This window comes from Balearica regulorum, chromosome 5 (assembly GCF_011004875.1).
Source record: "Balearica regulorum gibbericeps isolate bBalReg1 chromosome 5, bBalReg1.pri, whole genome shotgun sequence".
In the NCBI taxonomy this organism is placed as follows: Eukaryota; Metazoa; Chordata; class Aves; order Gruiformes; family Gruidae; genus Balearica; species Balearica regulorum.
The window spans coordinates 67728381-67743793 of NC_046188.1; the positions used below are offsets into that span (position 1 = coordinate 67728381).

General features: G+C 44.4%; 1 protein-coding gene across 1 annotated transcript; it reads right to left on the minus strand.

Annotated features, from left to right (window-relative positions):
* Positions 1-1801: 1801 nt before the first annotated feature.
* FGF3 (fibroblast growth factor 3) lies at positions 1802-7871 on the minus strand. Its single transcript, XM_075753089.1, has 3 exons — positions 7613-7871; positions 5423-5526; positions 1802-2134 (listed from the first exon to the last, which is right to left on the minus strand). The coding sequence occupies exons 1-3, from the start codon at positions 7869-7871 to the stop codon at positions 1802-1804; spliced, it is 696 nt and encodes a 231-aa protein (XP_075609204.1).
* Positions 7872-15413: the final 7542 nt, after the last annotated feature.

Below are 15413 nucleotides of genomic sequence, written 5' to 3' on the forward strand. Positions count from 1 at the left end.
CTTTCTTATTCAAACATAGTCTCCTTCTTTCTTAGAATATTATAGAAAAGACACGAAGGTGGAAGGTGTGGAGCATATTTTTTGGTACAAGGACACCTTTTTGTTTTTACTTTTATAGGGATATAAGCAGTGCTAAACCTATAACCACTGGGCTTAGTAAACTCATTCTATAAAGTCCTTTTACTTCTTTCTCTCACAAAATTCAGCCCTAGTGATGGAAGATTTTCACTACCTAGTTTTACATGATCATACCATTATTCAGTAGGTAGCCCACAAGAAGGCCTTTGTGTCAATACAACCAGGAATGGGATTTGCACCTGGCTGTTTCTATATAATGTCATATTTACCTTACAGATCTTTTGTTAAACTCAGATTGAACGTTTATTTCAGTGCAGTTTCTCTTTTCTCCAGCTGTGCTATATCAAGGTCTCATTCTAGGAAGTGAAGAGCACAAGGCCAAATCTCATTGAAATGACTATTCTTTGTGCTTGTCAAACACATCTAAATCTTTGTACTACTCTATCATCTCCCGGCTGTGAAGAGAAAATTTTAAAGCTTAACCCCTTGTTCTAAACTAAACTTGTGATGTGGACTCCCCTCAACTTTTACAAAGTTAGCTTCCAGAGTCAGAGTAGAAACATTTACAGAAACATATTTTTATGTGGATTGAACCAAAACTCAAGATTATTATGTGGATTGAACCAAAACTCAAGATTATTAACTCCCATCTGGATTTGCAGCTTTCAGTTTAGGACTACCTTGTGAAAACAAGCATTCGAAAAGAAAAGAAAATCAGAACATAGCAGCCACCTTAAATTAGCAAGTCACTACAGTTTTTGTATGACCAATGTGACAGTTATTTCCACCCCCCCCCCCAAATAGTTAAAACATATTTAACCTAGAACTAGGACTTCCTGTAAAAAACTTAGCTTAACAAAAGTACCTGATAAAGATTCTCATCCCCAATGCTGAATTTTCCTATATTGCAAGTTCAGTCCACACCACAAACTCAGCTTTCACATCATATTTGGGTCCTATGTCAAAAGAGGATTTGTCAGTTGGTAATCACATATATATTGCTAAAGCTTGGCCAATGCAAATGCCGCTTTACCAACATTCATTTATTTGAATGACAATGTCAAGTGTCTTGGGTTTTTAATTAAACAAATTCAAGAATACTCTAGTAATGTTTAGGTCTGTTGAAATGTTTGAAATAGCTTACAATTTTAGGTTTCTTGGACAGTCATGGAAAAAGTATAATTAATGCTGACTGATCATAAAATCAAAATAAATACATGTAAGTTAAAAAATAAACCAGTTTTCTAACTCCTGTATTCCATAAAAATAGGAATGTAGCCTTTTATGAAGAACTGCCAAAAGAGACATGAAAGTGCTGTGCTTTCTCTGTGGACACAAAATTGATAAGCGTAAAATATTCATACGATCTAGGAAGACAAGATCACTGAGATAATACCCTATGGCAAGTTAGACTGAAAATACTAGCAATGAAAATGCTTTTTTTTTTTTTTTAAGAAAAGAAAATGTGGAAGTCATTGACAAAATTATTACATCCAACTAATTTACATTTGAATGTGCCTTAGTTTATCTCACATCTCTTTTACCACAAATAGTAATTCTACAATAGCTAAAAGAAAGTGATGTGACTTTCAGTTATATTATACAGTGTATAAAAAATGTCCATGTTAATGCCTGTCATACAATCACAGCTGTTAGTTTTTTTAGTAGTATTTTGAAGACTCCCAGTCACTTCCAGCCCCCATACAAGCTCCCCCCACCCCCGTCAGCGTCCTCTCCTTCTTCGCTGGTTCTTGCTTGGGGTCTTCAGGAGACTCTCTCGATATTTCACATTTGTGTGGAACAGTCGGACCATTTCATGGTCTTTGTTATCCAATACTCTGGGCAGAAAGAGAGACGATTTCTGTGTCCTGCGAGTTTTAAAGCCCCTTCTGGGTCGTCCTTTCCCATTGATTGAGACATACCAGAGTCTCTCTGCACTGGCTTTGCGCTTGGTGCCAGCTCTGTTGGGTACAGTCCGGTAGAGACGGGACGCGTAGGTGTTATAACCCAATTCATGGATCCTCTCCACGAACTCACACTCTGCGTTATAATTTTCCTGTAAAGCAAACACGACAGAGTTTAAGAAGGACTATACGGGTAATAGCTCTCTTCTACCTCAATAAGGTTGGACTAAAGTCTTAAGCAAGACTCTATTCAGTTTTAGGATAAGGACAGCAACATGTGTGATAAGAAAAAACTCAGACTGGTGCTACCAAAGGCGAGCAGAAGAGAAGCACTGAGCCCGAACTGCTGTGCAACAAGGAGAGCTCCCTGTAGCAGTGTGAGCATACTCTGTGGGTCAGAGACAGAGAGAGGCCAAAAAACAATTTGAAAACAAAAAAATGGCATGTGAATAGGAATTAATAGCTCTGCTGATTGTTCAGGTGTAAATTTAATGTTTTTGTGTTTGCAGATCTAAATATGCCTGTGAACTGGACAGATGATTTAATTGCTGCCTATCAACCTTTGACATCTATTAAAAAAGTAAAATCCTGCAGTTAATATAAAATGTGGTTCTTCAGTTGGTATATTAGTAGTTAGATACACCTGCAGTCCATTACATTCAGTTTGTTATGGATATTTGAGCAGTAAACAACATCTTTATGAAGCTTCTTTGCTTCAGCATAACAAAATGAAAGTACACCCCGCCCACCAGTGTGTTCCTCCAAAATGCCAGGCTGCTCCTGTATCACAACTGTAAGGGATAATACGCACCGATCCTGGGTGCTTTCATTTTACATGATCTGTCAAAGTTTGCCCCTTCTCATCTGGTCCTCAACTGAGAGAAAACAGTGTGTAAAAGCCTGGCACAAGGAACTCCCTTGTCCCTGGGAGCTGCAGAAACAGCACAAATAAAGGACCTCCCACACTGTACATCTTAACTACATAATCATCTTTGCTGTACCTGTGTGATTAAGACTTCAATATCTAACATATGTAAAGCACGGAGGCAGAGGGGAACTGTTACCATGGTCTTTACGGAGGTTTTTTATTTAGCATTGCCTCTCCTAAGGACATGGAAAGGGCACAGGTAGCCAGGCTGGGGCCAGAAAAGCCGTAGGCTCCATTAACAACATGTCTTTAATGCTGTTCTCTCACCAGAAATGCTGATAGGCATTTAACAAGATTTTAAAAGACTCCACATGTCTTGGCTTCACAGCTGTAAAACGGAAGTGCCCTTCCTTGCATGGACAAGGTTTTCATATGTTGTAGTGCTGGAGCTCACGCAACTACCATATGTAGGTAGATTTGTCCTGCTGTCTGCCTCAGTTCTGCTTGTAGAGGGTTTCTCACAGAGGATAAACCTAGAGGATTATCACAAGCTGCTAAGGACACAAAGGAATTTGGCAGACTCAACAAACTAATTTTATTGACTTGGGAAAATTCGTGATCCAAAGGATAATGGAGTTATTCCAATACCATTTCATAAAACACTCCCTGTATAATTATCCCCAAAGAAGTCAGTCTTATTTGAAATACGGGCCTTGCACAGGTTCCTGGCACAATAACATAGGTAAAGTCATTGGTCGGTCTTTTTGAGGCCGGCAAAGCCGGGAAGTTTCTCCTGAGCTGGGCCCTTACACAGCTTTTTTGGGAAAAAAGCTGGAGTGGAATAGCTTTTCCTGGAGTGTCTCTCCAGCTCTGAAACACAAGTCTGAAACAGTCTCTATTAAACCTGAGCTGGAAGAGCAAAAATTATCTTTTCTAGTTGTACAGAAACCTTTCATGGCTGATATTCCTCAGCACATGATGGCTGAACAAACTTCAGGATGGCCTGATGCTCCTGACAGTAGAAAGGGAAGTCCAGGAGAAAAGGACTCTCTGGGCTATCCTACTCTAGGTCTTTTTTCCACTCTAGGAAAGGACCTTTTTGCTCAGAATTTGTTTGGTCTTATTTTAATTCAGTTTAATTAATCTGGAGGAAAAACATACCTATTTGGAAGAAGAGATAGAGAGAAAGATGAGAAAGAACTTGAAAATTTGTCTTTCCCATCAATTTCTTTGGAGTATATGCTGGCTCTGAGCTGATGGAGGAGCTCCATTGAAAAAGATGTCCATTTTAATCAGAATATAAACTGGAAGCACAGAAGCAGCCAGCCTTAGCTCTGGCACAGCAGAGCTAGTATATCCTCATTATGTTTTTCTTTGCCAAATTTGTTTGTGATCTTCTTCTCTGCACCAGCAAAGAACCATCATCTTTACACACAGGCCTTTTAATCAGTGTGCATCACATGAGACATGTTACAGAACCTGGGTCGTAAACACTATCAGAACACTCTTGAAAAGGTGGAGTAAAATACATTAAACTAGGGAGGCAACTCAGTTGATTGTATTACCTTGGTTGCATTCACACGGAAAAGTTCACACTGCTTAAGGATATATCATGCTGTTCAAATCAACAGAATTACAAATAATGACTAGTTGGAGGAAGCAAATTTCACATAGCCATGTTTTACCCTCTTCAAATCTGTTTCCATACCACAGGATTCCTGGAGCAACTGCACAGTATGGCTGTTACACAGTAAGAGATCACAAGATTGCTAGGGATGTAATCAAAGACAATGGAAGAAATTCAAGTAGGTAGATATAGTATACACACTGACAAATACAGCTTAGTATGTCCCTGAATGTGAAGAAGTCTAAGCTAAAGAATTTTGTTCACTAAGGGGAAATATTAGCTGGGCTGAAAAGGCAAGACTCCCACTAGTATCAGTAGAGCCCAGATTTTACCTCAAAGATGAGGACAAAATTAACGTCAAAGGAGTAGAATAAGGTGTTTATTTTTACCTTTATCCTCTTGCACCTTCTCGTGCTTCCTTTCCTTGCTATAGCCCTGCCTTTTAGTACCTGTAAATTCTTTCACTGTCCAACCAAATGCTCTGCACAAAGAAACTCCCAGCAGTAGGCTGCTTTCCCGTAACAGCGATGCTCAATTTCTTCTGGATATCCTTTACCTGACGTGTACCCTCTGCCAGTGCCCAAGATCCACATGAACTATAAATATGGTTAACTTGGAACAGAGATGGAGGTTTTGCACTTCAAAAGCTAGCTCCTGAGGACTTTATCAGTGCACCAAATTGCCCAGAACTTTGGCCATGTGAAATACCTTTGCCAAATACATTCTTCTGCCTTTGGCTGTACCGGCAATAAGAAAGTAAGAACACAGGTTCTTTCCACTTTTAAAAATATACGGATTGGTTGGCCGTAACAATTCCAGACAGGAATCTGTTACAACATTACTCTTTTCTCTAGAAGTGTTTATTTATAAGAAATCAGTGCTCCCCACTGGACCTGTTCTCCCCATAGGAAATGACAGTCATATGCCAGTCTCAGTAAAACTTACTGATGCATAAAGTCTGCCCCTTTTGTTCATGGCCAGGTATCTGCCAGAGAACAAGCCCTTGATGGCAACGATTCCAACATCAACAGCAGTTATTTCAAGAATACCTGGAAACAGAAACAATTATGAGATATGTTGTTGCTCCCCATCATGTGTAATTTTTTGAGATATGTTTGAATGACTGCTTACCTGGAGAGTGTGATTTCACAGCTATCACTAGCTCACATCCAAATCATAGTGCAATCATGTGAATGAAACAGGACTGTTATTTGAAACAATACAAAATGATGACAATGTGGGAATTCTTTGAGACAAGCTTGACAATAAATCCCTAGATGTCTGATTGAGATTGAACTCTTAAAAAATGAAAAAGATCTGACACTGAACTAGAGGTTCACTTAATCCTATATGTATATAAAAAAGTTTAAATCCTCTTTAATGCTTAAGAACACAAGAGCTCTTGACTTATTGAAACCAGTCACAAAGCTGTCCATTTCAGGACAAAGCCCTTGCTGAGGTCTCCAGAGGGTGAACCAGAGTGAGTCGGCTGCATTTTAGAGCCATGTATATAATCATGAAAGGAACTTGTCATTTAAGAGGTCAATGTAGCCCTCCAGACAAGGACAATATGACTGTCCGAGCCAAATTAAAAGGGAGGAGATTTTCAGGTCATCAAAGATGGGGTCTTAAACACAAGAAGAGTGTCACAGGCCAGGCTGGCACAATACCTGCCAAAATGTTTATGTCTGGGCAAAGGTGCCATGACACTGATGGAGGCACAAATGCCTCGGGAGACATTGCGTTATATGTGTAAGGCTCTCTAGCTGGCTCACTCAAACTCTGCTCTCAGTTCTCCAGCTGTGGACCGGCGGTTCGGTACTTTCTATGAGTGTTTGGAGGTGAGAGATGAGCCTTGCACCCAAATCCATTGCTGTCTTTCAGCAATGATAAAGCAGAGCCAAAGGCCTGTCCCCTTTGCGGAGCAGCATTGTTGGCCTGACCACGTCTGGGAGAGTTGGGGTGGTTTTGGTACAGCTGTTTTGAATCAGGCACCAGTTCTCTGCTGAAGGATGCCTCCTCCAGGCTTTGATAGCAAGGGGGTTTTCCTCTAGGAAATAGTGGTTTTCCTTTATGGACTTCAGACAGATCCCTGAGGTCTCCCTATCTCTGTGTGCCATCACCAGTCGGGATTTACGCTTCCTGGGGTGGCGGGGCCGGGGCGGAGGCCGGGCTGTGCCCGCAGCCGGGGCCGGCCTGGGTGCGGGGGCGCCCGGGGCTCCCCCCGAGGCAGCGGCGGAGCTGAGCTCCGCTCTCCTCCCTTCTGCCGCCCTCGCACAAACCCCCTAATTCCCGACATATCCCGTTTCATCTTAATTACCGCCGATCCCCGGCACATGTCAAAGGGGACAGATGTGATTTAGCCCGTGGAAGCTCAAGCCCCCCGCGGGAGACAAGCTGGGGCGGGACGAAGGAGGCGGGGGCAGCCTGCAGCCCGTCGAGGAGGGCACCGGGACTGAACCCCGGGGAGGTGTGAGGGCACCGGTTGCCCAGCGGTCCGGGCTGGGGCAAGGCTGGCGTGGGAAGCCCCCAGTGGAACGAGGGCAAGTGATAGGTCGGGCGGGCTGCGCAGGGCAGGTTCCCGGTCCCCGTCGGAGGGAACCTGGGGTCCCGCTCTGCCCCGGGGCACTGAGCCCCCCCCCGCCGCCGGCCGGGTCCCCGCATGGCCCGCTCGGGAGTCCCCTGCCCGAGCCGCGGGTAGAAGGGGGGGGGGGGGGGGTGCCCCGTCGAGCCCGCCAGCCCCCGGGGACGGAGCGGGAGCCGGAGGGTGCGAGGGCGCGGAAAGGGCGCTGAGGGGTCCGGCGGAGCCAGCGGGGCGGCTCCCGAAACGCCGAGGCGAGGTGTCGTCGAGCCCGACGAGGAGAGGGGGCTAAAGCCCCGGCGGCTGGGGGTGCCCCCGGTTCCCGCCGAGGAGCCCCAGCCACCGGGCAGCGGTTTCGGCCCCGGGGCAGCGCTGGGCCGGAGAAAAGGGGGGAGCGGCTTCGCCGCTGTGCCGTCCGGCACCGTCCCAACACCCGCCGTCGCCTGCCCGTTGGTGCCGGAGCAGGACGCAATTGGTCCGAGCCGAGAGACCCCCGTCCCCACACACCCCGGCCCGGGGGGAAGCGGGGTGGGAAAGGTGTGCCAGGTACTCACTGAAGACGCTGTTTTTCTCCAGGGTGCCGTTGATCTTGCCGTTGGGGTGGATCTGGAGATGGTACTTGGTGGCACAGTACAGTTTCCTGCGCCTGGGCGCTCCCCCGAGGTGCTCGTAGACGCCGCCGCGGCCCCCCGCATCCCGGCGCGGCCGGGGGTCACTCGGGGAGGCTCCGGCGGCCTCGGGCACCCCCGCGGCCCGCCCTGGGGACCACGGCTCCTGCAACAAACTCAGGAACAAGATCCAAATTATAACCATTGTGGCATGATGGCCGCAGCGCTTAGTCTGCTGGGGAGATCGAGGCTTGGAGCGAATGACACCAGGGGTCCCATTAAAGCCGTCTTGCTAGCAGCACTCCAAAGTTGCAGAGCACACACTGTTTCGAGCCGTGAAGCATTGGCAAGTTTTTATCAGCCTCGATCTGGCCCTTTTATCTGTCTCAGATTTACTTAAATCAATAGAAATCAGCAAAGGCCACCGAAGAGTCCCAGCTGTTTGTATTAGATGGAGCTGCCGTGATCAGCCTTCTCCTTGGGTTTCCAGATAGACAGACGGCATGCATGAGAGACAGAGAGGCAGAAGGAGGGAGACGGAGACAGAGACAGAGACAGACACCCACTGAATTTCAGCAAGAGACTGTGGGGAAAATAGTTGATCGACGGAGCATAGAAATAAAAGCAGCTTCCTGCAACAATAGCCTGATCTGCGACCAATTGATACAAAGCAGAGGAGGCAAAAGGTATCAGTCTCGTGTGAACTCCCAGAGTGCAGCATGGATAAAATTACACAGCATCTCTCCCCGGCACACCACACACCCGCACACCCCCGCACGGGGGGCTGGCTGCGGTCGCCGCCCGCCCCGCTGCCGCCCGCCGGCCCCGCGGAGAGGCGCGGTGCAGCCGCGGACCTTCCGCCGGGCACCGCCACCCCCTGCTCAGCCCAGGGCCCGCCCGCCGCAGCCGGGGAGGGACGCACACACACACACTGATGCTCGAAGCAAACGTCTTCGGGAGGTGGTTTTTGGAAATGCGCATGTTAAATGCAGAAGCATAAGAAAGGGGGTGCGGGTCCGGGCTTCTCGGGAGGCTGGAGGGGGACGAGCACGTTTTTAATGGCTTTCACACAGGCGTCAGGGTTTCTTCAGCGTGTTCCCCCCCCGCCGCTTTGTCCCCGGTGTCGAAAGCAAACAGTTATTACTAAATCAGTCAGTTCACGGTTACAAATAATACGCATTATTTAGATAGGTCTTTCAAGATTTAGTCATTTCTAAATTAACTTAGACAAAGTAGGGCCCAGCGATGTTGTTATACACATCCCTGAATGCATTTGCAAGAAGTTGGAGCTAATCCTTTTTCTTAACTCTGGTGCCTGGTAAGTCTCATTAGCTATAGCAGATCTGCACTCGCTACCGTGTAGCTTCACACAACTGCCTACGCTTTCAAAATATGATGGAGCTACCTATAAATAAATATAAAAGAAGGCAAAATGTTCAACAACTCGGTGAATTACTCTGTCCCTGTGTGCTACTCAAAGGCAGCTCGTTAATTAGATTTGCATCTGAAACAGGCAGTAGGAGTTTTGGGGAAGTGTTTGAGAGATAATTAGTATTAATGTCCTTGAAGGGCACACAAATACACCTTTGAAGTGAGTCACGTCAGAATTCAAGAGTTTGACCTTGATCAATATTTTTTTCCGGAATCGGTGAACAAGAAGAGGTCTATGAAATATTTTTAAAGACATTCCTATGTAGAGCAAGAGGATTTTCTTACACGTTAAAGAGATCTTAAAAAAAAAAAAAAAAAAAAAGGAAACTTTTACTAGTGGGAAAATAAGGGAAGGCATATGACCTTTTCCTACCAGGAATGACAGGAGGACGAAAAGATCTCGAAAGCTACTCCCTATTTTAAGCTGTGCTTAATATTTAGTAGTTCTTCAAGGCTAAAAGGCTTTTCATTATATAGTCGTCTGGAATAAAAGGAAACACATAAAAAACCCACAAGCACCCCTCTCCGCCATTACCACCCCTTCCTCCCCCTTTGCTTCTCCACAAGTTAAGCCCCAGCCTCACAAGGAGAGTTTGATCTGGGAATGATAAATGTTTGTACAATTAATTCTTTATTGCTGTTCTTCTGCAATGCCACTTCCAGGCAGTCCTGTAGTTCCAGTGTATTTAGTAACAGTAAATGATTAGATATTAAAATCATTAAAGTACTGTATCCGCGTAAAAATATGAAAACAAACGTTGAGGACCCCAATCTTGGAGTGTGTGCGGGGCAGGGGGGGGTTCGTTGCTTGCGGGCCAAATCCTTCAGCCTTTCCTAAATGAAGAATCCCTCTGAAAAACCTTCCTCGCGGGGAGGCACCGCAAATCCTGTCCTACGGACTCGTAACCTCTGACGAGCTGCAGGACAAAGGTGGTAGCAGAAAGATAACTCTTAACGTGCCAGGAGTCTCCTGAAAGATGCTTTCACCCGCACGGCGAGAAGGCGAGATGAAACGTAATTACTTTCAGTAGTTATAGCCATCTCTTCCGAGCAAATCTCAGGTCTCATCCCGAGCCTAGCACATCGCCCTGTAGATGTGCAGCTGACAATTTACAGTTTTGGATTTGCAAGGCATTTTTCATTAGTGCTCTGAGGAAGGGAAAAAAAAAAAAAAAAAAAAAAATCCCGCAAGATCCTTCTCCCGCCCCCCACCGCAATAATAAACCAAAAAGACTAGTGGGTGGAAGCGTAACACGTTAATGACTTTTGCTCAAATTGCTTCCATCTTGATCACATTTTCATAATTAGCACCATCATCTACAAATCTTTCCGCCCTGGGCATCTGACACAGCCAGCCTTCCCAAGCGATGTGTATTCTACTTATTAGGGAGGGGAACACTGATAGGTCTATCACTAATGGTTCCCTTTCAGATGAAATGAATGCGACCTCCACGGAAATATCAAAGGGTTGCAGCTACCTTGTCTCACTTGGTACAACCCCGACCAGCAAGCAACCTTCAGTCGTTTTGCTCTAGTCAGACATCTATACAATAAAACATAAGCCCACTCCTGTATATTTTAAGTTGTCTGGTGACCATTTTTGAAAACAAAAAGGGTCCCTTTGATGTGGTCTCATTCTAACAGGGGGTGGGACGTCAGATGTGGTCTACCGATTCTTTCTGGAAATATTTTTAATTATGCCCCAAAGCTCCTTGTAGCCCCAAAGTAATAATCAGAGAGCAGTTTGAGTCTGTTACTTAATGTGGAGGGGAGAATAGGCTCTCGACCGTATGTAACTAAATTAGAATTACAACCGATAATGATCTATTAATTCGCCCGAAATGTGTGATTTCAAATGGAACATGTTAGGCATCTATTATTCTTTACGCTTGATCTTGCTAACGGAATATTTCTAAGCCTTCTTACCGTTAAGGCACAGAGACAGCATTTCTCCTGGCGAGTCATTGGGTAAAAGTGAGTATTTGAGACAGATGTTTTTATCCTTACAGTGTGCGCTGCAAGCACACAAGGCACTTAACTGATTACCCTCGGAGAAGGACCATTATTCGGATATGTACGTCTAAGGTAGCAATGCATATTTCTGTTTAAGTGTTGTAGAAATGTAAACATGGAAAAAAACAACTGCACAAAATTTTGAAAGCCTCTCCCCTCCAACTTAAAAATACCAGCTAATTTTAACCTGTGATAGACTTTACAAACATACGTTTTGCAACGATTCAGCTTTAATGCTGCTGTGAATCAGGATCTGATTTTACTACGCGGTCCAACGCCTCTGCTGCTGCTGCAGCCGCCGCGCTTGCCCCTCACTCCTCCGGCCCCCAGCGCTGATTTACGACGGGTCCGTTACTCTAACGAGAAGGAAGTTACAATTTGTAGAGCAGTAAATACCGAGGCGGTGGGTGGAGCCCCCAGCAGGGGAAAAAAAAAAAAAAAAAAATCGCCCTCCTTTACCAATTAAAAATCCATCCTAGCTGAAATGTGGACCGTGGGAAGGTCTCAAAGAAAACAGAGCCTCGGTGATTATTAGGTGTTTGTTTGCAATGTGCTAATGTCATCTTTGGAACATAACTTTCCTGCTCGATGCAGTTCCCTCACACCTGCTGATATGGGGAAAAGGTTATAAAATTCAATTGATTTTATTCAGCTATATTTTGTTTCTTTGTGGTTTCCTAGCGGGGCTATTCTGCACCCCGTGAACAATATAATCTTGTTTAAATGACTTTCCAGACCACACAGCATCACATTACCCTGTTCTATACGTGTAGGCAATACTGTTTATTGTATCGTACGCTATTAACTCCCAGAAAGCAGGATGAAGGGAGAGTGGAGGAGGAAAGCTCCGGGGAGTAAATTCATAGCTTCCAAGGTTCAGGTTGCTTTCTCAGGTGGAGAAAATAAGATTTAGATAATTTCAAATTAAACCAGATAGAATTCTCTAAAGGAAATGTTAAACGCGTAACAGGCATATTAGCATTTTCCCTTTATCCACTCATATTAAATGTTTTTCATGTTTACAGTTACTTTTTATGGTTTATGAACAAACAATTTGAGGTCTGCAGATTTAGGATGATAAACTTGATTCTATACATATTATGTGAGCCACTGCTATATTGCAGTTTGGTCAATAGATTAATTTAGAATTTTTAAACTTCTGTGTTTAGGTTGAAAGCATGTGTGGTTTACTGATACTTTGAGATCTGCTAACTTATATGTATTATTATTATTGTTGTTGCTGTTATTATTATTATTGTTGTTGTTGTTATTATTATTATTTTGACATCAAGATGCAAATGCCTAAGTTCCTTACTTCAGGAATTTTCTACTAAAGTTGGCAAGAGTTTCTTTCGCTGAAGACCAAGGGATTAATCCTTCATTCAAAGTTCATGGAATTCACTAAGAGCCTTTTCTTTAACGCCAGTGAATTTGGATCAGGCCCAATCTTATTACTAGAAAAATTATTTTCCCTTGTTCTCAGGTAATCTCTTAATGGTTTACTGAATGAAAATATCCAAAACAATGAATGCAGCAACATTGAACAAAAACTTAGGTCTTTTTCTTCCCTCTGTTGCTTACTGCTTTTCAACACAAGAAACAAAGGAAACAGGAGAAGAAATGTAACACTACCAAAATATGTGCGACGGTGCAGTTTAGATGACTGTCACATGGCTTGTAAAGATTTGTGGCAGGCTCAAGCCGTGCGACAATAGAGATATTCAGACCAATACAGAACTGTAAACTGCAGCCATGAAAATAACTAAATGCAAGGGATATGAGGATGTCTAGAAGAGGAGAGAGGGAGTGTAAAAACATTAGAAATGTAATTAGTTGATAACTTGCCTACCAGATATACATACCTGCTTCACATCTTTGATATCTCAATCCTCACTTAACAGCCTGAGTTCTTGGAAAAACTTCGGTCCTGTTTTTGGTAACTCAGCATGTGTTTTTGAAAACAGCTTCAAAGCATTTCTTTAGATTTAGAGGGAAGTGTGGTGTACCTGAGAGAAGTATCTGGCCCATATCCATGATGTAATTGCGCTTCGTGCCTGAAGGACTTGCTATTCAGATAAATCTCTTACTACTTTTAGAATTTATCCCCTGGTTACTTTCACAATCAGGGGCTTGTTACGATCTCACTCAGCCCTGCAAATCTTTGGGAATTGGGTTACCTAAAGATAAAAGATCTCTCTTTCTCCAACCTGTGGTTGGATCAACACTTTGCAAAATCAGATGACAGGCATAGGGGTCAGGCCCAGGTCTGTGCGTGGGGCTGCCCAAGCACGAGGGATAAAAACTGGAAGTAGCTGCCTTAGGGAAATGCCACGTGCATGAACATATGCCCCTGGAAGAAAAAGTGTAGTGTCAGGAATTATCCACTCCAAATCGAAGATTAGCAACTTTTGCATTTAAACTTTTCTGGGTTTAGGGAGGACTACTTCAGATCAAGATCTGCATCACACAGCTGAGGTTCTCCCAGAAAATCCCATTCATGGTTATATGTTGTCCTAAGGTGGTCATGTGCAAAGTATCTCGAAGTTTCACCTAGATCAAGGGATAAGAGGGCCAAGTAGGTAGGAGAAGTACAGGAAGGAAAGGTTATGCAACTTCCCAATCTAAACAGATAATATAGAGAACAAACAAAAACACAAATTAAAATTAGTACCTTAGATGAATTTCAATGGAATTCCTTCTTTTGCCTCCAGGGGAGAGATGAAACTACCTGGCATTTGTCACCAGTGCATAAAGGAATGATCCCATTCGTATTCCACACACACGCGCACAAACACACAATGACATGCCACACAGCAAAGGTCAGAGGAAAGAAAATGTGCAGTGGGAAGAAGGAACAAATTAAAAGAATCTTTCCTTCTGGTACTCCCTGTATCTACCTATCAGGGCCTGGACGGAAAATAAAATGGAGCAATAAGTAACTGTCGAGTGTCCCAAGTACAGTTGCAAATACATCAGTTTATCTCTAGACCCAACGTACCTACGGCCTCTTTGGTTACGGAGTTTCAGACACTGGCCATGGCATCTGTATTCCGTCTGTGTTAGGCAGGCAGGAGGCACTCGGGACATAGGGGTCACCCAGAGTTGTCCTGAGGAGTTCCAAGAGATTTGTGATGAAATCAGTGTTATTTTGCTCCCCTCCAGGTCTCTGCCATGGTCACCCAGGAGATCTGTGGTGGAGCAGAACGTGGGACTGGGGCTTAGTCAAGCTAGCAGAAAAGTGGCCTCCACTTGACGGACCCTTCCCACAGGGTCCCTCTCTAGGGAGGGACTGAAGGTCTCTCTTGCTGGATCTGGAACTCCCTAGAGGAAATTAGCTGCCGAGAAAAAACACATACGACATTTTTTTTCCTATTTTGTGCAAGTGGAAGCCCTACTAATCAAATCCTTCTGCCCAGCATTGCAAACAAGGAGGAATTAATCTCTTTTCATTGCTACATCCCTCTGCCTTCCTTTGGGACACAACAATGTTGACATTTCAAGGTAGAGCTTGCAGTATTTTTTCTGAGCAGTAGCTGGGCCTAGCAATACAACTGTCATTTGAGATGTGACCACACTGAGTTCCCTTTTGCATAATGTTTCAGCATCTCTCCCTGGGGTGCTTGGTGTCTGGGTATCAAACCCTCTTTGCTGACTTCTCTTGCAGCCCTGGCAGCCCCTGCCACCTCGCTGCTGGCTGCCCTCTCCCCTTCGGCACCTGCTCTCCCACAAGGCAGAGGGCTCCAGCACCAGGGTCCTTTCCTGCCACAGGTTGTCCCATGTAGCAGAAGTGGCCTCAGTTCCTCTGGCACTCTTCTGCAGCCTTTAACGAATTCTTTTTCATAGTAATTTCATTAATTAGGTTATTAATCAAGTGATTAATACCATGTTCTAGACATCCTATATCTAAGACAGCACAGAAAGTATTGGGTAGATCAAGACAGTTTGGCTCTCCTGTTTCAACCCAATTTCACAAGTGGGTAAGGCTGTCAGAGCTGCTAGATCTGAAGGTATATTTTTCACCTGTAACATAAAGAGGGAGGTTTAATAATTTAATAGTATCTTATCTTAGTGCACTTTCTAATCTGAGACAATCTTCTGCTACTTCTGTCCTCGGAAAAATTTCCCAAATTAGCACTGTGTTAACCAAAAGAAATAAAAGATGTTCCTGAAGAATTGTAAAAGGAAGATGTAGACGTAATTTGTGATTGATGACAATGCAGAAATGGGCTGAGGACTGCCCATGACACAGCTGGTATCGCAAAGGGGGAAGAACTCTAACTCCCTCCTCACTACTTGCAGCCTC